Source organism: Bos grunniens, chromosome 5, assembly GCF_055505025.1.
Source record: "Bos grunniens cultivar Pamir isolate PY7600 chromosome 5, Bosgru_T2T1.0, whole genome shotgun sequence".
NCBI lineage: Eukaryota > Metazoa > Chordata > Mammalia > Artiodactyla > Bovidae > Bos > Bos grunniens.
Window position 1 is genome coordinate 73117628 of NC_141169.1, and position 24059 is coordinate 73141686.

At 44.6% G+C, this 24059-nt stretch overlaps 1 protein-coding gene across 6 annotated transcripts in view; it reads right to left on the reverse strand.

Annotated features, from left to right (window-relative positions):
- The window catches only part of LARGE1 (LARGE xylosyl- and glucuronyltransferase 1), a 611943-nt gene that overhangs the window by 300767 nt on the left and 287117 nt on the right, over window positions 1–24059 (reverse strand). For all 6 annotated transcript variants that reach the window (XM_086401204.1, XM_086401203.1, XM_086401201.1 and 3 more), the window contains one exon: window positions 14437–14519. In XM_086401204.1, coding sequence (XP_086257330.1) covers window positions 14437–14519 — 83 coding nt within the window. The remainder of the gene's footprint in view (window positions 1–14436; window positions 14520–24059) is intronic.

The following is a 24059-nucleotide window of genomic DNA, read 5'->3' on the forward strand; positions in this document are numbered from 1 at the left end:
GAAAAGGGAATGCTCTTGCACTGTTAGTGGGAATGTAAATTGATACAGCCACTATGGAAGACGGCATGGAGATTCCTTAAAAAACTAGGAATAAAACCACCATATGACCCAGAAATCCCACTCCTAGGCATATACCCTGAGGAAATAAAAATTGAAAAAGAGTTCATTGCAGCACTATTTATGATAGCTAGAACATGGAAGCAACCCAGATGTCCATCGACAGACGAATGGATAAAGTTGTGGTACATATACACAATGGAATATTACTCATCCTTAAAAAGGAGTGCATTTGAGTCAGTTCTAATGAAGTGGATGAACCTAGAACCTATTATACAGAGTGAAGTAAGTCAGAAAGAGAAAGATAAATATTGTATTCTAATGTATATATACAGAATCTAGAAAAATGGTACTAAAGAATTTATTTACAGGGCAGCAGTGGAGAAACAGACATAGAGACATGAGGACTTATGGACATGGGGAGAAGGGAGGAGAGTGTGAGATGTATGGAAAGAGTAACATGGAAACTTACATTACCATATGTAAAATAGATAGCCAATGGGAATTTGCTGTATGGCTCAGGAAACTCAAACAGGGGCTCTGTATCAACCTAGAGGGGTGGGGTGGGGAGAGAGATGGGAGGAGGTTTCAAAAGGGAGGGGATATATGTATACTTATGGCTGATTCATGCAGAGGTTTGACAAAAAACAACAAATTCTGAAAAGCAATTATCCTTCAATAAAGCAAACAAAAAATTCAAACACCTGGCTCCTTCCCTCCACCATGAGGCCTCCAAGGACAGCAGCCATCTTTTCATTTCCACCCCCAGTGCTGGGCAGAGAGGCTGGCAAGTACGTGTGCTCAAGAAACACTCATACAACAGGAAAAGCAAGCCAGTGCTCTCTCCTTCCCCATCACTGTTCACATTCCCCATAAGAAGCAGAAGCAGCTGAAGACACGCTTACATCAGTGGTTCAGGGCTGGCGTTTTGCTCCAGAACATTTGGGTTGGAACCCTGGCTGCATTAATGACTAAGTGAATGCAAGCATGTAATTTCATCTCTCTAGGCCTCAATTTCATTTCAAATCAGGAACAATAATGGTAAGTAAGCAGTAGTATCAATATATTGGCTAATTGTGACATGTGATATATATAAAGTGCTTAGCAAATTGCCTGGCACGTGGGTAATATTTCGATACATGTTAATAATTGGTATGGTCTGAATGTTCATTGACTCCCACCCCAAATTCATTATGTTGAACCCTAACCCCTCGGGTGAGAGTACCAGGAGGTGGGGCCTTTGGGAGGTGAATAGGTCCCTGGGCAGAGTCCTCCTGAAAGGGGTTAGTGCCCTTACAAAAGAGGCTCCTTGGCTTTTTTTAACACAAGACAACACAGAAGGAAGTCTGCAGTCTGTGATCAGGAAGCTGGCCCCCGCCAGAGCCAGGCCATGCTGGTGTCATGATCTTGGACTTCCTGGCCTCCAGAACTGAGAGGAAAAAATAAATTCCTGTTGTTTATGAGCCACCTGGCCTGCTATTTTGTTACAGCTGCCTGAATGGACCAGAACTGTTATCAACATGAACTTATGAAACCGTTATTTTCTCTACTGCTTTTACATCACTTTTCAAATAAAGTATTTTCAATTAGTTCTTCCACTCATAGACCAAAAAATGCACTGAATGGATAAACATCCAACAAAGAGCTATCAAGCATCAAGTAAGGCAGAATAGGGATTTAGGTGATGAATGAGCTCAGAGTCCTCTTTTCAGGCAGCAATCAATGTAGCAGAGACAGAGAAAGAATACAAATAACCACATAAATGTTAGTACGTAAGGGCTCTGTAACACTGGGCTGCACACACAGCTGCAAGTTTGGGAACAGCAGGCCCTCCCTGCTGCCCTGCAGCCATGTGAAGACACTGACCTGAATGGTGAGTAAAGGGATTCCTGGAGTTGGACAGTGAACAGCCTGCACGACCGTACAGAACAGCTACACAAGGACAAACGCACACGTTCACGGAGAAAAAGAACGAGAGACGGCTCCTCAGCAGTGGCGAATCTAGAAGTTTCCACGGATAATGTGGCAAGTAAACCGGACATTTGGATGAGAAAAGATGAAGGAGAGGGAAATGTATCCTGCAGTATGTAACAGAATTAGGAAAAGAACACAGGTGGAGAAGTTCATAGCATGTCTGTGAAAGAACCACAGTCTTATTAGAGCAGATCATACAATGTTTATTGAACGTCCACTGTATGTCAGGAATGGGGAGGAAAGAAAAGAAGAGAGAGAGTATTAACAACAGGATGGGCCAGGGTGTGTGAATTCCTAAAAACAGAATTCAATTCTCCAAGTGAAAGACAGCCAGATAAGGTTTATAGGGCTTGGCAGGCAGCAGACCGAAGCTGTAATTCAGAAGGTTAATCTGGTTACCAAGCAGAAGATGGACAGTGTGGGTAAGAAGAACAGGCTCTCAGAGGATGATGTTGCCAGCATTTCTATGGGGCTTTCTCCCTCTTCTGCATTCTTCCTCAGGAATAAACCAAAGTCTCCTTCAGGAATACACTGAAATCTCACCTCCACAAAGAGGCTCGCCATGACCACTCCATCCAAAGCCCCTCTCCCTACCCATCATGCCTCACCCCACTGCCACGATTGGTTTCTTTCCAGCAGTGACTAGCAGGGCTGGAAATCTTCCAACACATCTACAGATCTATGCCCACCCTCCAGTAGAACACAAGCTGTCTAAGGTAGAGACTGTCTTATTTCACAAAGCACCTACTCTCTTGTCTACTCTCTCCACAGCCCTGGTGCCTAGAAAGTGTCTGTCCGTGAGTCAGGTCAGGGCTTAGCCACACCTTCCCATAGGCTGTGTTGACACTGGAGTGGTGTCCACAGCTGCCTGCATGGTACCACACCTCCTGCTTCCAGCCTCTGGCTCTCAGTTCAGACACCACAGCTCCGAGGAAGACATTCCATGGTGTCAAGATGCCCTTTCTCAGAGCCTCCCACTGAATTCAGGGCTCAAAACTTACACTTTTGCAATTGTTCCCTGTTAGATGGAGTCTTGGCACTGGGAACTACATTTTGTAAATAATCTTTCACCCAGCTATCTCAAGAAAGAGGAGCCGAAGGAGACATGATTAAATGCAGTATCATATCCTGGATGGGATTCTGGAACAGAAAAAAGAACTTAGGCAAAAATTAAGGAAATCTGAAACAAAGGACAGGACTTTATAATAATATATCAACGAGTAATGAGTTTTATGTGCTCAGTCATGTCCGACTCTTTGTGACCCCATGGTCTATAGCCTTCCAGGCTCCTTCGTCTATGGGATTTTCCCAGGCAAGAATACTGGAGTGGGTTGCCGTTTCCTTCTCCAGGACATCTTCCCCACCCAGAGATCGGGCCTGGGTCTCCTGCATTGCAGACAGATTCTTTACCATTTGAGCCACCAGGGAAAGGAAACTAAGTCTGTAAGTTAGCACTAATACAACTACCCAACCAGCATCGGTGGTCTGGATGCCTACCATTTATTATTGTATAAGAAAGATACAATTGTTGCTGTTGTTCAGTTGCTAAGTCATGTCTAACTCTTTTTAGGACCCATGGACTGTAGCCCACCAGGTTTCCCTGTCCAAGGAATTTTCCAGACAAGAATACTGGAGTGAGTTGCCACTTCCTTCTCCAGGGGATCTTCCCAACCCAACGATCGAACTTGTGTCTCCTGCCTTGCAGGCAGATTATTTACCTGCTGAGCCACTAGGGACTGGTTCATTAATTACAACAAATATACCATGAGATGTCAGGAGAGGGGAAATGGGCTGTCGGGTTTTGGAAAACCTGTGCTATTCCTTTCGTAATTTCTTTGTAAATTGAAAACTGTTCTATGAAATAAATTTTATTAAAAATAATCTTTTCCTCAGATTTTTAAAACAATTCCTTATAGATATACTCATCCAGTAATAGTCTATCAAAAAAAAAAAAAAAAAAGAATAAAAGGACAAATGAATAATTACCAAAGAGATCCAAATTCCCTCAGAGTGGACACAATTACTTGCAAGTCTGGCGTAGAGGCCCTTAGAAGACAATGTGAGAGCGTTATCTTTTAATTTGGGGTTAGGTGATGGTTTCTGACATAAGACATCTAAAGCTCAAAAGAAAAAGAAAAATACAAAAGATTAAAAACTTTTGTACTTCAAAAAGCACCATCAAGAAAGTGAAAAAGAGGGCCACCAAATGAGAGAAAATATCTGCAAGGCATAGATATGCCTGGTAAGGGACTTGTAACCATAGTATAAAAATATTTTACAGCTCAATACAAACACAAGTAAGCAGATTAGAAATGGAGCGAAGGATCTGAACAGTCATTTCTCAGAGAAGACATACAAAAGGCCAATAAGCAGAGGAAAAGATGCTCAACATCACTAGTCAGTAGGGAAATGCAAATCAGAACTGGGATACCACTCTGAAACCCACTAAAACGACTAAGGTAAAAATAACAGCCAATAACAAGTGTCATTAAGGATGTAGAGATACTGGAACCCTCAGCTGCTACTTGTGGGATTATACAATCAATGACTGTAGCTGCTCTGCAACACAGTTTGGCGGCTTTTCAAAACATGAAGCATAAAGTTACCATTGCTGACTTCCCCGGAAATCCCACTCCTAGCTATTGGGTTGGCCAAAAAGTTTACTGGGATTTTTCTGTAACATGTTTTGGAAACACCTGAACTATCTGTGGCCAATCCGATATCAACAAATAATATATGAAAATATGTTCCCTCAAGAACTTTAACACAAACATCCACCCTGGCATTATTTATAACAGTCAAGAAGTGGAAACAACCCAAATGGTCACCAAGTGATGAATAAACAAAATGAAGTAAATCCATACAATGGAACATTATTAGGCAAAGAAGAGGAACGAAGGACTGGCAGATGCTACAACGTGGATGAACCTTGAAAAGATTATACTACATAGGAGACACCAGTTACAAGAAGACAAAACAGCATATGGTCCCATTGATAGCAAATGTTCAGAATGAACAGTCCACATAAACAGAAAGATTAGTGGTTGCCAGGGGATGGAGGGAGAGGGAGTGGGGAGTGATTGTTCATGCGGACGGGTGTTTCTTTATGAGATGCTGAAAATGGGCCATTGATAATATTAGATGGTGGGGATAGTTGCACAATTCTGAATGTTCCAAAAACCACTGAACTGTCCACTTTTAAAGAGTGAATTTCATAGTATGTGAATTACATCCCAATGCTTCTCCACTGGCCTGAGATGGAGAGTGACAGTCTAACCTATGGGTCTGGGAGCGGGAATGAGGTCTGGTCTACTCAGCTGTCTTAGAAGCTGTGTTGTACAAGAAAAGATCTGCCTAGGTAGGAAAAGCCAGCAATTGTCCAGGTTGGCTCAGACTATAAGTAACCCCAACTCATGAGGACAAAAAAGTGCCCTCAATTCAAAGAACATTCCACAATTCAGGACAAACAGCAACACTGGTGATAATTTCATTCCCAATGTGTAATCCCCAAGGCTGATTTTGCATTTGGTTCCTAACTCAGGCTGGTAAAATCGTTTTAATGCTAGAGGCCTGCAAATCCCCAAACCAGCCAAAGGCCGTGAGCCTCCATCCTATTCTCTGTTGTTTGGAGGGAGATTAGCAAGAGTTGGACAGATGTTAAGAACATATTTGTACCAAAATGAGTTTCATCAACTGAAGATAATAAGAACTCATTCAGAAGAATCACAAAAGGAATGATTTTCTTAATATATGATTCAGTGTCTATAAAACAACTAAAATAGCCTTTAATATCAGTCCACCAGTTACATATGCATTCTGGGAGCAATGCTTTAAGCCCATGCGAAAAGGCTTCTACTTGAATGGGCCAGCTTGAGTATACGTCTTCAAATACAATGGGTCCCACATAGCTTGATTGGGGTCGAGCAACCCAGACATTAGGTCTCTTCTAATTCAGACCAGATCACGCTTTCCTAACAAAGAAGGAAGCAAGTGCATGCTTCATCTTCAGCAGAGCCTGCAGATTTTGCTCATAATGAGCAATGCTCCCGCTGCCTCTGGTTTCCTTAACTGCTCCCCTGTTCAGGCTGGGATGCAATAAATATGGTAATACAAAGAGGCAAAGATGATTAAACCCCAGTTTTCTCCCTGCCTTTCCTTTCTTATTTCTGTCAGGAATGTGTCACAGTCCCTATAAGGCAACCCAAGGTCTGTTTTTTATTAAAATATACAAGGACAGCTGAGTTGAATAATCCTTAATTATTAAGTTTACAATGGAATTGCAATTTTAGAAAAAGAAAGAGCCTGTGACAGCAACTCGAATGCTCAGTGAATCTGTTACACTGAGAGATTTAATGGAACTCACTGCAGAAAAGCATAGAAGCCCAAATGAGGGTTTTTTGGTGTGAGCTCTTGGTGTGGGGGAGGACAAGTGGCCTTGATAATGTGGAGAGAATCGAGGACACCTCAGTATCATGTCAGAAGAGCTCTCCAGCGGAGAAGAACAGAGCAAATCAAAGACCTCATAGTGTAGTAAAAGTAGCATGGACTCCAAGGTTGGCCAGAGCCAAGGGTAGAACCTCAGGAGCATCACTTATTTACCTGTGACCTTGAACACAGGATTTAACCTCTGGGCCTCAGTTTCCTCATCCATTTGTGGGTACGCACTTGTACATGGCTGGGATGAAAGTCAAATGACCTATCCTTGGGACCTATAAACTATATTAACTAATTCTTTTTGCTTTTACATGCACGACTACATAGCATACATCTTTTACCTGTTCAAAGATATTACATGTCCTTGCTATTTTCTTCCCCCGAACTTTACTGAGGTATAATTGACAAATAAAAATCTGTATATCTAAAGTGTATTACAGAGAAGGCAATGGCACCCCACTCCAGTATTCTTGCCTGGAAAATCCCATGGACAGAGGAGCCTGGAAGGCTGCAGTCCACGGGGTCGCTGAGGGTCGGACACGACTGAGCAACTTAGCTTTCACTTTTCACTTTCATGCATTGGAGAAGGAAATGGCAACCCACTCCAGTGTTCTTGCCTGGAGAATCCCAGGGATGATGGAGCCTGGTGGGCTGCCATCTATGGGGTCGCACAGAGTCAGACACGACTGAAGTGACTTAGCAGCAGCAGCAGCAAAGTGTATTATATACTTTGTGTTTCCAAAGTACATTTAATACTATGAAACATTTAAGGTGATACTTTTATATATGTCTACATTGTGAAATCATCATTGCAATCAAGCTAATTAATGTATATATTGCCTCATGAAGATTTTCATTTCCCCATGCATTTTCTTAAGCCTTACCAGAACAGTAATGTTCAGTCCAGGGACTTCCCCAGTGGTCTAGCAATTGACTCCACTTTCCAATGCAGGGTACACAAGTTTGACCCCTGGTTGGGGAACTAAGATCCTAAATGCTTCATGGGGCAGCCAAAAAAGAAACCCCACTATTTATATTTAATACCTCAAAAATACATAACCTGGGTGGGGGATAAAGACGGAAATGGATCACAGGAATAGTAACAATGTCTACATGGTCACCCAAAATGATGAGTGAAAATAAGAAAATCATACTCAAAACAGTAACTTTTCGAGAGTTTGGACTCTGAAGCTAGACTGTCTGGGTCCAAACCCAGCCCTGCCTTTCCTCTCTGTGACCCTGATTCATGACTTCACATATGGATCCTCAGTTTCATCATCTGTAAAACGGGGATACCCAGTAGACCTCCTCATGGAATTAGAAGAACATTCAGTGAGTTGGTATCTGAAAAACACTCAGAGCACAGCCTAACAGAGTGAGAACTACCCTTCTATTTGTTAAATAAATAAAATACAGAAGCATTTCACATTGACTACCTCTTTTGATATTCACAACAGGGCTCTATGAGAGACTGGGGAACAAAGCAAAGCTCCAAGGAGGAGAGTGACCTCCCTGGGTCAGCAGCTCACAGACAGAAAGACCAGAATCAGAACCTACTTCTAGTTCTTTGTTTTATTCAATCCTAGGTTCCTCCCTGCAGAATCTAGAAACTGCTTCTATACCAAGTTTAAGCCTGAATAAGCAATAAGACAATTAGAGGCAAATACTGTTCATGAAGACGCTATGCTGTTTTATCCTTTCTGCTCTTGAGGGGCACAGATTTAAAAACAAACACACAAAAAAGTTGCTTGATATGAAAAGCAAGGCAAACCACCCAGTCTCCTCCTGCCAACAGGGTGATGGAGTGAGCGAGTAAATAGATCCTCCTAGCAAACAAATATTAACTTTTTACAAGCTGGTCCACCTTTCTGACCACTAAGGTAACCACTTAGTGACTAAGTAAGAATTTTTTCTCTGCTCATTAAAAGCTCAGTTTCCTTACAGAATAGCTATATCTCCCAGTTTATTTGCAATTAGGATTGGAGTTACAGGCATTTCCCCAATTTTTGTTTAAATACTATCCCATCCAGGTGACGAAGGCACAATACTGTCTTATTTTCAACGAGGTAAACCTTTGCTCACATATACGTTGTATTTATTTTTTCTCCTCCACTTTCTTTCTTCATTACAAAGGGTGCAAAATGAGATGACCAAAAATGTATGTAAAGAGAAAACAAAACCAAGATCATTTGTACTTTTTCCATTCTGAATACAATATGCAAAAATTTCATTTTTCATGTATTTTTTGCAACTCTTTCACCCCCTGTATGTCAACCATGTAGATGTGTATGTATTTACATAGTGGAACGATGATAAGTGTGAGTTTTTGAGCTGTCTTGTCACTTACTTTATATCATAAACTATCACTTAGCCATGTTATAATATACTTTTTATAACCAATTAAGAATATGGTTTACTATAAGAGGGATATTCCATTATTTAGACTTATTAAGTATTAAATTTAGACTTACTGTTTAAGTATTAATAGAATTTTTAGGATTATGAGCAGTATTTCACAAAAAATTTTCCTCTGTAGTTAGGATTATCCCTTTAAGGCAGAATCCCTTAATGTAGTCATATAGGGTAAACATCTTAGGCAACAATACTATGAACTTTCTAAAAGGTTATAGCAATTTTTAATGCCAGCATCAGTATATAAGAGTGCTCACAGGAACTTCCCTGGTGGTCTGTCTAGTGGTTAAAAATATGCCTTCCAATGCAGGGGACGGAGAAGGCAATGGCACCCCACTCCAGTACTCTTGCCTGGAAAATCCCATGGACGGAGGGGCCTGGTAGGCTGCAGTCCGTGGGGTCACTAGAGTTGGACACTACTGAGCAACCTAACTTTCACTTTTCACTTTCATGCATTGGAGAAGGAAATGGCAACCTGCTCTGGTGTTCTTGCCTGGAGAATCCCAGGGACAGGGGAGCCTGGTGGGCTGCTGTCTATGGGGTCGCACAGAGTCGGACACGACTGAAGCAACTTAGCAGTAACTTAGCAGTAATGCAGGGGATACGGGTTCAATCCCTGCTCAGGGAACTAGATCCCACATGCTGCAGGGCAACTAAGACGGCAGGCTGCAACTGCTAAGCCTGTGCGCCACTAAGGATCCCATATGCCACAACAAAGACCTGATGCATCCAAATAAATACTAAAAAGAATTAAAAAAAAACAAAAACTGTGCGCATAGCACTCCTTTCCTATCTTTTAAAATATAGTGTGTCCACTATCATCAGGCATGCTGCAGAAAAACGGATTTGATGTAACAAAGCAAACCTTAAATGAAATTTTGCTAAAAATCTTGTCCGGAAAATAAATCTAATTACTGTAATTAACAGTGAAAGCCAAAAGAAGCATCCGGCACCACTATTATTATATTATTAACATTAGGAAGGTACTCCATTTGTCAAAGTATTTTATAATCATGTATTAGTTAATCCTCATAACATGCTTTGGAAGCAATGAAGCTATTTATAGCTGGACTTCCTGAATGGAATGTCTTTCAAAAGTCCTTTTGTCTTGATATCTCAAATCATTATGACCAGCATATCAATTCACAGAATCATTCTTATCTGTAGAATCCCAAGGATGGGAGGGACTTAATTGGCTGCTCAGTTCAGGGAGATCAAGCAGGCCCTGATGTGGGGTGCAGAATTTTCACATCACATGTTGAGAATTTGCTTTCTTCTCAGATCTCCATGCCTCCATGAAAGTATGGCCTGCCATAGGCAGCTGATAATAAAACTACTGCTATTTCTAAATTGAACATCTTTGTGCTGCAGCTACTGTAGGAGGAAGAGTTTATACTCAATAGGATTTTTACAATTTCAACAACTACTGGAATTATTTAGGTTTGTACATATACATTATTATAGCTGGAATAGTACTTACACCCAATACTATCATAAGAACTTTTTATGATCTTAAAATGTGCCATAACTGAGAAAGAGCATAACTATCTGTAATCATACGACATATGTCTGCCATGCTCAGTAGTGTCCAACTCTTTGCGACCCCATGGACTGAAGCCTGCCAGGCTCCTCTATTCATGGAATTCTCCAGGCAAGAATACTGGAGCAAGTAGCCATTTCCTACTCCAGGGGATCTTCCTGACCGAGGGACTGAACCCACATCTCTTGTGTCTCCTGTACTGGCAGGTGAACTCTTTACACTGCACCACTGGGAAGCCCAATCGTGCAAATACTCTTCTTTAAAGAGTGTTTTTTTTCTTTTTTCCTCCCAACCATGAGTTCTTTAGTGCAGACAAGGAATAAATATTGAGTTGGCCAAAAAGTTTAAAAACCCAAATGAACTTTTTGGCCACCCCAATACATATAGGCTGAAAATCACTTGTCTAATTCAATGCTTAGCCTACATGATGGCTGGTTTCAAGCAGCAGATCAAGGCTGCAGAACCACAAGTTCCCAAAACTGCACAGAAACCAGGGTTTTGGGAAAAGGTTCCTCTTTATTCCACATTCCCATTTTCTCCTCGGATGTACAACTGAAAGCACAGTGGCAAATGGACAGAGCTACCAGGAGGGCCCACGTCCCCAGCAGTAACTGACCCTGTAATGTAGTCTATGTAATGTAGACCCTGTCATTAGTAGCTCCCACCTCCCTTCCCTGCTCCAGGAAGGCAGCCAATGCGATGTTTTGTTAACCTGCCCGCTGACTGCAGGAACAGGGCAGTCCATCAAGAACCAGCCGGGTGAGATCAGTACAAATAGCTGAGCTAGGAAATAAATGCTGTCTTTTACCAAGTAAGTTTTGGGGTGAACTGATTCCTAACTAACTGATATAAGCTAACTGATAAAAAAAAACTCCAGTCTAAAGAGTGAAATGGCCTGCTGAAAATCACTGAGCTATATAGTGGCCTGAATGTGAAGTGAAATAAAATTAAGTCTGGGCTAATAGGTAACTGGTTGAATAAATATGTCTTTAGGTTATTTATTAACGCAGGCTCCTCAGTTCAGTTCTGTCGATCAGTTGTGTCTGACTCTTTGTGACCCCATGAACCACAGCACACCAGGCCTCCCTGTCCATCACCAACTGCCAGAGTCTACTCAAACCCATGTCAGTGATGCCATCCAACCATCTCATCCTCTGCCGTCCCCTTCTCCTCCTGCCCTCAATCTCCCCCAGCATCAGGGTCTTTTCCAATGAGTCAGCTCTTCACATCAGGTGGCCAAAGTATTGGAGTTTCAGCGTCAACATCAGTCCTTCCAATGAACACCCAGGACTGATCTCCTTTAGGATGGGCTGGTTGGATCTCTTTGCTGTCCACGGTACTCTCAAGAGTCTCCCAGGTTTAGTTATTAAACAAGGAAACATTTATGGAGCATATAAATAGTACTTGGCTGAGATACTGGGAAAACAGGAAAATCAAAGCATGGTGTCCTATCTCCAGAAGGCCCAGATTCTACTAGAAAATATAACATGTATAGATAAACAAAATATAATGTAATAAAGATAATAAATGCATAGGACTTTATGGGCGGGTAGAAGGGGAGGCCTGACTCAGGCTGAGAGGTACAGGTGGGCTTCCGGTTACTACGCACATACCCTGAGAAAACCATAGTTCAAAACATACACATGCCCCTTTGTTCACTGCAGCACTATCTACAATAGCCAGGACATGGAAACAACCTAAGTGTCCACGGACAGGTGAATGGATAAAGAAGATGTGATACATATATGCAATGGAGTATTACTCAGCCAGAAAAAGGAATGAAATTGTGTCATTTGTAGACATGGGAATGGACCTAGGGTCTGTCATATAGAGTGAAATAAGTCAGAAAGAGAAAAACAAATATCATATATTAATGCATGTATGTGGAATCTAGAAGAATCGTACAGACGAACCTAGTTCCAGGGCAGGAACAGAGATGCAGATGCAGAGCATGAACATGTGGACACAGGGTATGGTCGGGGATGGGGAGCATGAGATGAATGGGAGGGACATATATACACTACCATGAGTAAACGAGACAGACAGTGGGAAACTGCTATAAAGCACAGGAAGCTCAGCTCGGTGCTCTGTGATGGCCTGGGGGTGGGGTGGGGAGTTGGGAGGGAGGTCCAAGAAGGAGGGGATATATGTATACATGCAGTTGATCCACTTCATTGTATAGCAGAAACCAACATAATATTGCGAAGCAATTATACTCCAAAAAAAAAAGAAAAAAGTTAGGAAAAAAAAAATGATGCCTAGGCAAGGCTTAAAGAAGACAGGGAGTTTGCCAGCTTGGAGTGGAGGATGATGGGAGAAAGGCACAGTAGAGCAGTAAGAAGAGACAAGAGGCAGGGTGCGCCTCAGACAGGGTGTGGAGCTGCCAGCAGGCGAGTGCTGCTGGAGACTGAGGAGCAGCAGGGGAACACTGCTGAGAATGACATCAGGCCCTGGATGCTCCACGTGCCATGGCAAAAAGCTTCAATGCTCTATCCTGGACAAGGAGAAGCTACTGAAAGGTTTTAGGAAATCAGATCAGCATCTTTGAAACATCATTCTGGCATCACAGAGGATGGGTCAGGGAGACAGAAAGGACAGGTGAGAGTCCATGGAGACATGAACTATGCCAGTCACAGTGGGGATGAACAGGAAGAGGTGGAACTGAAAATTATTCAAGAGGGAGAAGCTGGAGGCATTGGTAATGGACAGGCTGGCTGGGGAAATGCAAGAGAGGGTAGACACAAGATGAACCCCAGTTTCCTGCAGGGTGGGTAGGTCTTGGGTGTCCACCATCTTTCCCAACTCTGTTTATGCTCTTGACAGTTAGATGTGGGTGCAAAACTTTGATCTCTGTTCAGTTAAACTCTGGGAGCTTTACATGCCTGTTCCTTCTGGTAAGATCCTTCTGGATCCTGCCATGGATATCTGATACATTCCCACACTGGTGGCTGTAGTTATGGATAAGCTTCATCCAAACCCTTGGTAAGAAGGTAGAAGCAGAACCAAGGACCTTAGCTGGAGTTGTAGACCCAATTCTGGATATACTCTGAATATAATTAGATATACATCAAAACAGTGAAGGGACAGAAGAAAAGTCCCATGAAAAAGGAAAAGTAAACGGCAGGTGTTTAACTTGGAGAAGAGGTGACTCAGGAGAGGATGGTCACTTCCAGGTGGAAGAGGAATCCATCTTTCATAGGACTGTCTCCATGGCGATACACTAGTGTCAGAGAACATCATCACACCATCCACAGATTGGAAAAGTTCAGTTTGACATGAAGCAGGACTGTCTAAGGGTCAGAGACACCTGGAGGTGGGGTGGGCCACATTGGCACAGAGTAAGCATCTGTATAAATTTGCTAGAGCTGCCCCAACAAAATGCCACAAGCTGGGTGTCTTAAATAACAGGAATTCATTTTCTCTAGTTCTGAAGGCTAGAAATTCAAAGTCAAAGTGTCAGCAGGGTTGGTTTCTTCTAAGGTTTCTCTCCTTGGCTTGCAAATGGCTGTGCCTCCATCCTGTATCCTCTTCTTATAAGGACCCCAGTCCCACTGGATGAGGGTCTACCCATAGGACCTCATTTTAATTGAATTACCTCTTCAAAGACCTTAACTCCAAATTCAGTTTGAGTTACTGGGGTTTAGGATTCCCAAGGATACATTTTAAGGGATCACAATTCAGTCCACAACACAACCTGTCAACAGGGATGTGTAAACAGAGGTCTGATGGCTGTCAACCAGAGGAAACCAATAAAGAAACTGAAGTAACAAATTCAGAGCATCCTTGAAGGTCCCTTGAGGTCTCAGAGCTACGATTCTCAACATTGCGAGAGGGCACCTCAACCCTGCTGTTAAAAGTTATTAACACAATAATCTCCCCGGGGCTTCAGACAATAATTACATTTTCATGGCAGCTTAAATGATGGATGAGAAATGTTGCTTTACTTTAACGCTTCTTGGAGGAAAGGCGCGGGCCGGCAGCTACACACGGGAACCTGCAGAGGACAACCGCGCGCTTACCTGTGAAACAGGACAGACTTCACCAAGGTGACTACGTCCCGGCTGGCGTTGTATCCGGCACAGACAATAGCAACGTGGATTGTCTGGGAAGAGAACAGAGGAGCAATTAGATGGAGGAGAAGGATTTTCCTGGTGCTTCTGACGGCATGAGAAAGTGCCCTAATTCTTGTTGGGATGGTCGGGACACAAGGAACATTGGCAGCAGCTGTGAAGAATAACTCCAGACAGTTTTATTAAGGCCTTTTTAATCGGTTTATGGAGCTATCATCATTTAGAAACCATTAAGGCTCTTTTCAATTACATTTTGGGAACGAGAGAAATGGCAATTGGCTTGAATAGGCAAACAGTGCGTCCCGTGCCCCCAAGCCTGGAGACAATGACAATCAGTAACAAGAGAGGAGAAAGAAATACGCCTGAATGTATGAACTGACAACCGGGGATCTCAGTTGGAGATGTGGTGGCTCAGAGTTCAGGAAATGTTCTCACAGGACATCTCAGGTCAGGGGCAATCTGATAATAGGACAAAGGGAACCAAGAAACACCGAAGGGCCCAGCTGGGATACCATTCAGGGAGCTGAAGGCTGGCAGAATCAATAGGACATGGATGGATCATCTCACCAAAGCACTTGAGGGCATGGGCCCCAGCATGCCCATTAACCCCTGGTGACCCAGGAACGCTTCAGCATCAGGTGGCTCACTGTAACATGACAGTCAGGACGCACATCATGCAGGATGTCACGGAAGGCAACTATGTCAAGTACAGAGATGCGGCACACTGCAGTCTGATCACAGAAGAAAGGCCCTTGAGAACTGAGCTTCCGAAACGGGGGTGATTTGCCATCTTGGTGTGCCATGAATGAATTACAGGTGATGAAGATAACACATGTCTTCAAGTGAGAGTTCCAGGCTACCAGGCAGGGCTACCCCTCAGGCTTGGCTGCCCTCTGCTGCCTGAAATTTTTATGTTCCTCTGGGCACCCAATACTGAAATTCAAAGAAGGGGTCTTGATAGGCACTGCTTCATTTTCAGAACCATGCATGGCCCTTCCTCCTAGCGCATGGCTCCCAGACTGCCTGTTCTGCTCACCAGCCACTTCCAGCTACAGGGCAGTTCTGATGTCCTGCTCACTTCCATACAGGCTTCCCCAGACCTACATCAGCCTATGCCTCCTGACATCACCAAGGAAAGGGTAACCATATCCAGGATAAACCAACCGAGAGTCTAGGATGCACTTGCAAGACCTTTTCAATTCCAATGACCTTTACTCCACCCTGGCCACTCACTCTCAGCGCCAGGTACTGAACCTCAGCTTCCTCCAGATCATCACTTTTGAGAAATTATCAGTTCACCCACAGCTCTAGGATTCTCAGAGCCTCTCACTCTTGCAGCTGCCCCTTCCCCTCATGGAGACCCCTCACGGAGACCCCTCACTTCGTCCTGTGTATCAGGCCCTACCTGGTTACCTGACCCATCTACCCTGCCCTTGGCTCCCTGAAATGTTCAGCCCCACATGCAATACACAAGCCAGCACCCCACAGTCAGGGCAGCAGGATCCCTGCTCCACACTTACACGGGGGACCAAGAAGGAAGACGAGGGAAGACAGAAGAGAAGAATCACTACGCTAAGAGCTAATATTTATTGAGCAAATTAGTACATACTGGGTACAGTATTCAGCAATTTATACAGATTGCCAGGTTTAAGCTGTACGAGACAAGTACAGGGTTACTGTTTCAGTATTAGAGATCAGGAAACAGGCTGAGAGAGATGGCATTTTAATTCTGCATAAGAGATTCTTCACCTTGCTGGTGGTGCATCAGAAACATCCAAAAGATCTCAAAAATGTACCCTGTGCCCCAGCCCTGTCTCACACCAATTAACTCACACTCTCATATGTCCAAGACCTTAACTACTCTACTAGAAGGCAGTGGTTCTCAATAGGGGGTAATCCACTCCCCTTTGCCTCCCCTATGACATGTGGCGATGTCTGAAGTCGTTTTGGGTTGTCACTCCTGGGGATGTGAGGAGTGGCATTCTACGGAGGGAGGCAGAGATGCTGCTCTGCATTCTACAATGCACAGGGTGGTCCCAAAAGAATCACCCTATGTGCAAAAGGTCAAGAGCACTGTCTCTAGGAAACCCTGTTTTAAGGAAGGAGAGAGGCAGTGAGAAAGGCTCAGAGGCAGTGAGAAAGGCTCAGATCCCACAGAACACCAAAGCCACCTTTTCAATCTCATTTCTGCACATCTCAACTTCCCCACCTGTAAAATGATGACAGCCCTGTTTATCTCTAGAAAACATCTCCCAAAGACTCAGAATCAAAGTCTGTAAGGCAGATGCAACTGTCACTGTTTGAATAGTGGAGGAGATGAATAGGAAAATGCCTGCCCATGGGAGGTATAACCAGGGTGGGAACAAGAATGGGTAAATGCACGCTGAATCAGGCTCTTTGGAATCGCAAATATTTAAATACCTGGCCTCTGAGATATCAAACTTTGTCTTGGCTTCAGGGTTCAGGGACTTTTTTAAATGGGCCCATTAAATGTAAGCACAAGCACGCACGTTCTCAAACATTTTACATAATTTCCCAATCTCTTTAGCTTCATCCCGTACACCTGCCACCATGAATAAATTCATCATCTGCAGCTGCCACCGCAGAGCCCTGCTACCCAGGAAGGCAGAAAATTGGAGTGTCACGAACACGTACCTGAAAGAGCTTGGGATGGTCCCAAATTTTATGGGTGCAGAAGAGAATGGCAGGAGTGAGGCGAGGCTCAAGGCAGGAGTGGGGACAGTCTGGGTTCAGGGATGAAGGTTCCTTGAAGGACCAGGGGTGCATACATGGCCTCACTAAGAGAATTTTCCATTCTGAAGCTATGAAGTCCAGGTTTCAAGTTTCTCAATGTGGTGGCTTAAAGGTGGTCCCAGACACCTGGATGTTCTTCCCCTCAAAAGAAAGGGTCTAGCATCAGATTCTGTGACCACTTGTCCATTCCTCCCCTATACTTGGCAGACATCATACTTGTCTCTATTGGTCAGAAAATCTGAATAGTGTGATCATGGACTCACTGCCATTTTCCAACTGGATTTGTGCCTCGAGAACCTTTTTTAGACCGAATTAATTGGGTTCTTGTCACCCTGTTTATTTAACTTATCTGCAGAGGACACCATGCAAAATGCTGGGCTAGATGAAGCACAAGCTGGAATCAAGATTGCCAGGAGAAATATCAACAACCTCAGATGTGCAGGTGACGTCACCCTTATGGCAGAAAGCTAAGAGGAACTCTTGATGAGGGTGAAAGAGGAGAGTGAAAAACCTGGCTTAAAACTCAACATTCAAAAAACTAAGATTATGGAATCTGGTCCCATCACTTCATGGTGAACAGAAGGGGGAAAAGTAGAAGCAGTGACAGATTTTATTTTTTTGAGCTCCAAAATCACTGCAGATGGTAAGGGCAGCCATGAAATAAAAAGATACTTGCTCCTTGGAAGGTAAGCTATGATGAACCTAGAAAGTGTATCAAAAAGCAAAGAAATCACTTTGCTGACAAAGGTCCATCTAGTCAAAACTATGGTTTTTCCAGTAGTCACATATTGATGTGAGAGTTGGATCATAAAGAAGAATTGATGTTTTTGAACTGTGGTGTTGCAGAAGACTCTTGAGAGTTCCTTGGACTGCAAGGAGATCTAATCAGTCGATCATACAGGAAATCAGTCCTGAATATTCATTGGAAGGACTGATGCTGATGTTAGAATACTTTGGCCACCTGATGGGAAGAGCTGACTCACTGGAAAAGACCCTGATGCTGGGAAAGACTGAAGGCAAAAGGAGAAGGGGACAACAGAGGATGAGATAGTTGGATGGCATCAGACTCAATGGACATGAGTTTGAGCAAAGTCCGGGAGATAGTGAAGGAAAGGGAAGCCTGGCTTGCTGTGGCCCATGGGGTGGAAAAGAGTCAGACATGACTCAGCGACTGAACAACAACAATAACAAACTGTGTTCCTCCTGCCTCTGGTTTCTGGCTGAGTTTGGTCAATGGGAGACTTCAGTGGGAGAACAAAGCCCCTCTCCCTCTTTACCTCTAGTTCTGGTTCCACAAGTACTCCTCCTGCCCCCGCAGGCCCAGGGGTTGTGGTGACTCCCTCCTGCGAGCTTTACAACCCTCACTGGTTCCCCTGAACCCCGCCCATGCCTCTGGCCCTGTGTTAAATCCTCTCCCCACCTTTTGTGAGTGTGCCCCCGTTTCTTCCCAGGACCTGACTAATTCTGGTAACTATTCCTCAGCACCCCATTTATCCTGGGGGCTAGAAGGGGACCTCTGATGACTTTGGAGCATCCATAGACGTATCACTGATCCCTAAGGCAAAGCAAGGTAGAAGGGCATCCAAATGAACCTGAGAATGGATAAGTTGTAGGTATAAATTGGAAGGGACATTGCCTGGAGATCCAGTGATTAGGACTCAGTGTTTTTACTGTTGAGAGCTGGGTTCGATCCTTGGTTAGGGAACTAACATTCCACAAGCCATGCAGTGCGGCCAAAATAATTTTTCTTTTAATTTAAAAAAAAAATGTTAAAGCACTATACAAAATTCTCAGACACAGGGACTACACGATTTATAATAAGGAAAGCGTCCTGCTTTCTCCCTTTAGTCATCAATATGATGCTGCAAGCTGTAGCTGGAGACACAGGTCAGAGTGCCAGAGCTGTGAACTGGGCTTTATTCCTGACACCACTGGGGTCAAGTGACCTTCACTGCTGGGGCCTGCAGGAAGAATTCAGGCATGACATGAGTGCTTTTAGAGAGACTGATGTGCCAGGCGCTGTCCTGGGCTCAAAGGACAAAAAGGTCAATCGGCCTTTGTCCCCCTGGTCAAGGGAGAGGGAGAAATACAGTCAACCAGACAATCCCATCAGAGACTGCGGATGCTCCTATATACACAGGCTCAGGGTCCCTGCCCCCCAGAGCGGCCAGCAGCACTGAGACCAAGCGGATGCAGCATGAGCTTCCAGCAGAAGACACGACAGTTACTAGACCAGGGCAACACTCACTCCAGTCTCCAGAGTCAGCACAGATTCATAGCTATGTCAGCCTCCTCATAACCTGAGAGAGAACCGCCCTCCAACAGGAGAGAGTCCCATAGGGCTGTTTGCTCATACATGCATGCAGGAGAAGAACCTCTGTCCCAAATGAAATTTGGGCCAAACTAATAAGGGATGGCAGGCAAGCTGTGGCCCAGGCAGAAGTAAACACCACTCTGCTCACCCTGCTTCCACCACTGACACCATTAGCAGAGACCTAAAAGCTCAGGTGCTCCCCTCAGGGCATTCTGCCCCAGAGGCACAATGCAGTGAAAGCCTCTGCTCACTGGGAGCCTTTTGGAGTGGGAGTGAGAGGGAAACCTATTTAAATGCTGGCATGTGATGCGAGGGGAAAAGTCAAGGCTAGGTCTAGACCCTGGACTGAAGCTGCCGGGGACAGGGGTGGGGAGGCAGGACCTCCCAGAAGACAGATGCTGTCGCAGCAGCTGGGGAGAGGCACACAGCTGGCCACAGAGGCTGTTTCCCCAGTTAGTAGGGAAAACCCAACAAAGGTAGAAGAGACCTTGGTTTGAGCCGCAGTGTCAACACAAGTCACTGTGTGATCTTGGAACAGCTGCTTTATATCCCTGGACCTCATTGACTCACCTGTAAAATGGAGATAAAAATAAATACCCCACTGGATAACTGAGGGGATCAGACACATACGTGCATGACTGAACTGATGCTTGTTCATGTCACTGACTGCACACAGCACAAAGAGAAGCTGGGCGTCATCCCCTGGCTTTAACGTCCTCATCTGTAAAATGGGGACATGATTCTACTTACCCTCTAGGGGTCATTGAGGATAAGTGGTCCTCCAACTCTAACATCCATCAGAAGCCCTGGAGGGTGTGTTAACACAGAGTGCGGGGTCCCTCCCCCAAAGTTCCTCATTCAGGAGGTTCTGTAGGAGCCCGAGGATTTCCTGCAACCAGGTGATGCTGATGCTGGCGGTCTAGGGACCCCACCTCAAGAACCACTCTAGCTAAAGCTCTCTGAGAAGTGTCTCTGGTTAAACACTCCACAGACGTTAGCTGTGATTCTGTTGGGAGAGGAGGGGTGTCCACAGAATCTGTTTCCGACTTTCTCTGAGGAGGACCACCCCCCTCACTTCTACAGAACAAGGAGAGGCAGAGCTCCGCCCACAGCTACCCCAGTCTCCCTTTCCTCCTTCAGGGTGAGGAAAAGGCAGAGGGAGAAGAACAGGGAACACAGGCTTCTCCTGCACAAAAGTAAAGCCCCGGAAGTCAGAAGAGCCAGATGGTGGGCCTAGCTCTTCCTCTGGCCAGCTGGGTGATCTTGGACAAGTGACTTAACCTCTCTGGTCCTCAGTGACTCCTTTATAAAAAGAGGGATTCAGAGGCCCCCAGCCAGGCCAGTGTGCCAGCTCGGAAACAGATGCCCCAGCCCTGATCAAGCCTTCGGCTGAGGCAGCCCCAGCAGATGCTTGAACTGCAACCTCAGGAGAGACCTGAGCCACAACCCCCAGCTAAGCTGCTCCCAGATTCCCACTTTTCAGAAACTATGAGATAATAAAATGCATGTGGCATGAAACTGTTAAGTTTTGGGAATAAGTTGCCCTGAAGCAATAAATAAGATACTCAAGGGAGGCATCTGAAAGGCCACACTTAGAGCTTGCTGCTAAGTCACTTCAGTCGTGTCCGACTCTGTGCGACCCCATAGACGGCAGCCTACCAGGCTCCCCCGTCCCTGGGATTCTCCAGGCAAGAACACTGGAGTGGGTCACTTAGAGTTTGGGTCCCTGAAAATCACTCCAGAAAAAAGTCCTACTAGGTACATTCCAGTGGGCTTCCCAGGTGGTGCTAGTGATAAAGAACCTGCCTGCCAATGCAGGAGATCCACCAGACTCGGTTCAATTCCTGAGTCAGGAAGATCCCCTAGAGGAGGAAATGGCAACCCATTCCAGTATTCTTGCCTGGTAAATCCTATGGATAGAGGAGCCTGGTGGGGTATAGTCCATGGAGTGGCAGAGATTGGGACATGACTGAAGTGGCTTCGTATGGAGGTACCTTCTAGTACAAGTTCCCTAGTTCAAGGGTGCGACATTCAGGGGAAAATATTTTAGCAGATTTAGGAGCCTCAGAGACAACATATGAAGCTGATGAAATGTGAATCCAAAGGCTGTACAAGTATCTTCCAATAGTGACACAGTGTATGAAAAGATGTCAGACAAATCCCTTCACTGTGGGGTAATTATAGAAAGACCCTGAAGACGAAGTAAAAACAAAAAGACAGATCAAAATTCTGTTGGGTTTGTTAGGGACCCAGAAAATGCAGGTAAGAGGTGTCAAGGTTTATAAACATAAAACCTAAAGCAAAATGCTCAACTCCTACTGAGCTGACAAATGCAATCACAATCTGGCAGGCACCGTAAAACAACCCAACTTCTTTTTAAAGAACAGTCAGGTCTTTGCTTAGACCAGAGGGATGAGTACCCCCATAGGGCTGCGACAGCCCCCAAACTGAAAGGTGACCCCCACATCATTCATGCCTGTCACCCAGAAGCCTTCTGAGATGAGGCACCTGCCAGGCAGAGAATAAGGACTGCAGCTCTGAGCTGATGGAGCACTGGTCCCAGCAGCTCTAATTCACAGGGTTCAGCAGAGTGGTTCCAAGCACAGGCTCTAGGAAGCAAACTGCCTAGGTTTAAATGTGAGCTCCACCTCTTCCTGGCAGTATGACATTGCCATAATTATTTAACTTTTCTCAGTGGTAGCTTTCTACTCCATAAAAAGAAGAACGTATGTTATGCAGATTAAATGAGATACTTCATGTAATTTTAGCATGCTGTTTCCTACATTTGCAGGTCTCAATACATGTTCACTTTTGTTATTATTACATTGCTATTACAATTTTGAATACCGTTCAAAGCATGGGATAGAAGGAAAGGGATACTTCCTCAAGGGGTGGTGTGACATCAGCCATTACCATTCACCTGACTTTCCGTAATAATAATATCAATTGTTGCTGTTTCAGCTCTTTGACATTCCCTCCATTCAGAGATAGGGTGTATGCCCTTCTCCCTTCAAAGTGGGTGGGATTTTGTAACTGTTTCAACCAACAGACTATACTATGGACAAAAGTGACACCATGTGACTTTTGAGATCAGGTCATTAAAGTGTTTCTGTTCTGCCTTGCTCACTGTAATACTTGTACTTAAAGCCATCAGCTGCCATGGAAGTAGCTGGCCATCCTGGAGCTGCCATGTTGTGAGGAAGCTCAAACCAGCCACAGAGAGAGACCACAAGGAAGGCCCCAAATCTATAACAGTGAAGACAGATACCAGGCCAATGCCCACAGCTCCAACCCTCGCTGTTCCAGCTCCAGCGACTAACTAACTGCACGAGCCCTTCTACCAGCCAGGATCACTCAGCTAAGCCCTTCTCAAATCCCTCACCCACAGACACCATGAGGGCTAACAAAATGATTGGTGTTGTTTTAAGCCATTATGTTTTAGGTGATCTCTTAGGCAGCAATTGGCAACTGGAAGATTCATAATAAGCATATGTGACACCTATCCAGGGTTACTTTCCGACCTGCTATCTCATTTCATCTGCACAGGGAAGAACACATTATTATTCTCATCTTGTATTAATAAAATAGACTCCAAGAGAGTAACTGAACTGCGCCGGGTCACATGGCTGCTGCTGCTGCTGCTAAGTCGCTTCAGTCATGTCTGATTCTGTGTGATCCCATAGACGGCAGCCCACCAGGCTCCTCCGTCCCTGGGATTTTCCAGGCAAGAACACTGGAGTGGGTTGCCATTTCCTTCTCCAATGCATGAAAGTGAAAAGTGAAAGTGAAGTTGCTCAGTCGTGTCCGACTCTTAGCAACTCCATGGACTGTAGCCCACCAGGCTCCTCCATCCATGGGATTTTCCAGGCAAGAGTACTGGAGTGGGGTGCCATTGCCTTCTCCAGGTCACATGGCTAGTGAGTGGCAAAGTAAAGATTTCTGGTTAGACATTCTGACTCCAGTTTACAGTTTTTGTGCTGAACCATGGCTGACTCCCAGGATGGACCAGAACCAGAAATGCAAGAAAAATGCACATATCTGTACAAACAGAGGCAGAACTGGAGATCAAAGAGGATCATTCTGTTCCAAGTCCAGAAGCACAGAGAAACCAGTCCCTCATGGAAGGAGAATTGCCCTGACAACAGAAATATGCAGGAAGAAAATGGGCAGCAGTGACTTGAAGGGGACATCATTAGGGAATAAGAGGGCACAAGGCTCCAATTTCTATCACCAGCAATCTCAGCTGACAGCCCAGGTGTCATTACAGAAGCGTTTTCAGAAATACTTGTCATAGCCCAGAGAAGTTCCAGTGCCACCAGAGATGATGACAACGTCCCTAGTTATGAGGCCCTGCATGCTGACAGGGTGTCAGGACCAGCTTGAGCACTCGTAACCATAAGCGCTGCCGAAGGAGGAGGAATCTATTTTGACTCTGCTGACTGACATTTCTTGTTTGCCTCTATGGAATTTTCCCTAAAATCTTTAAAGATGCCAAGTGATGGAA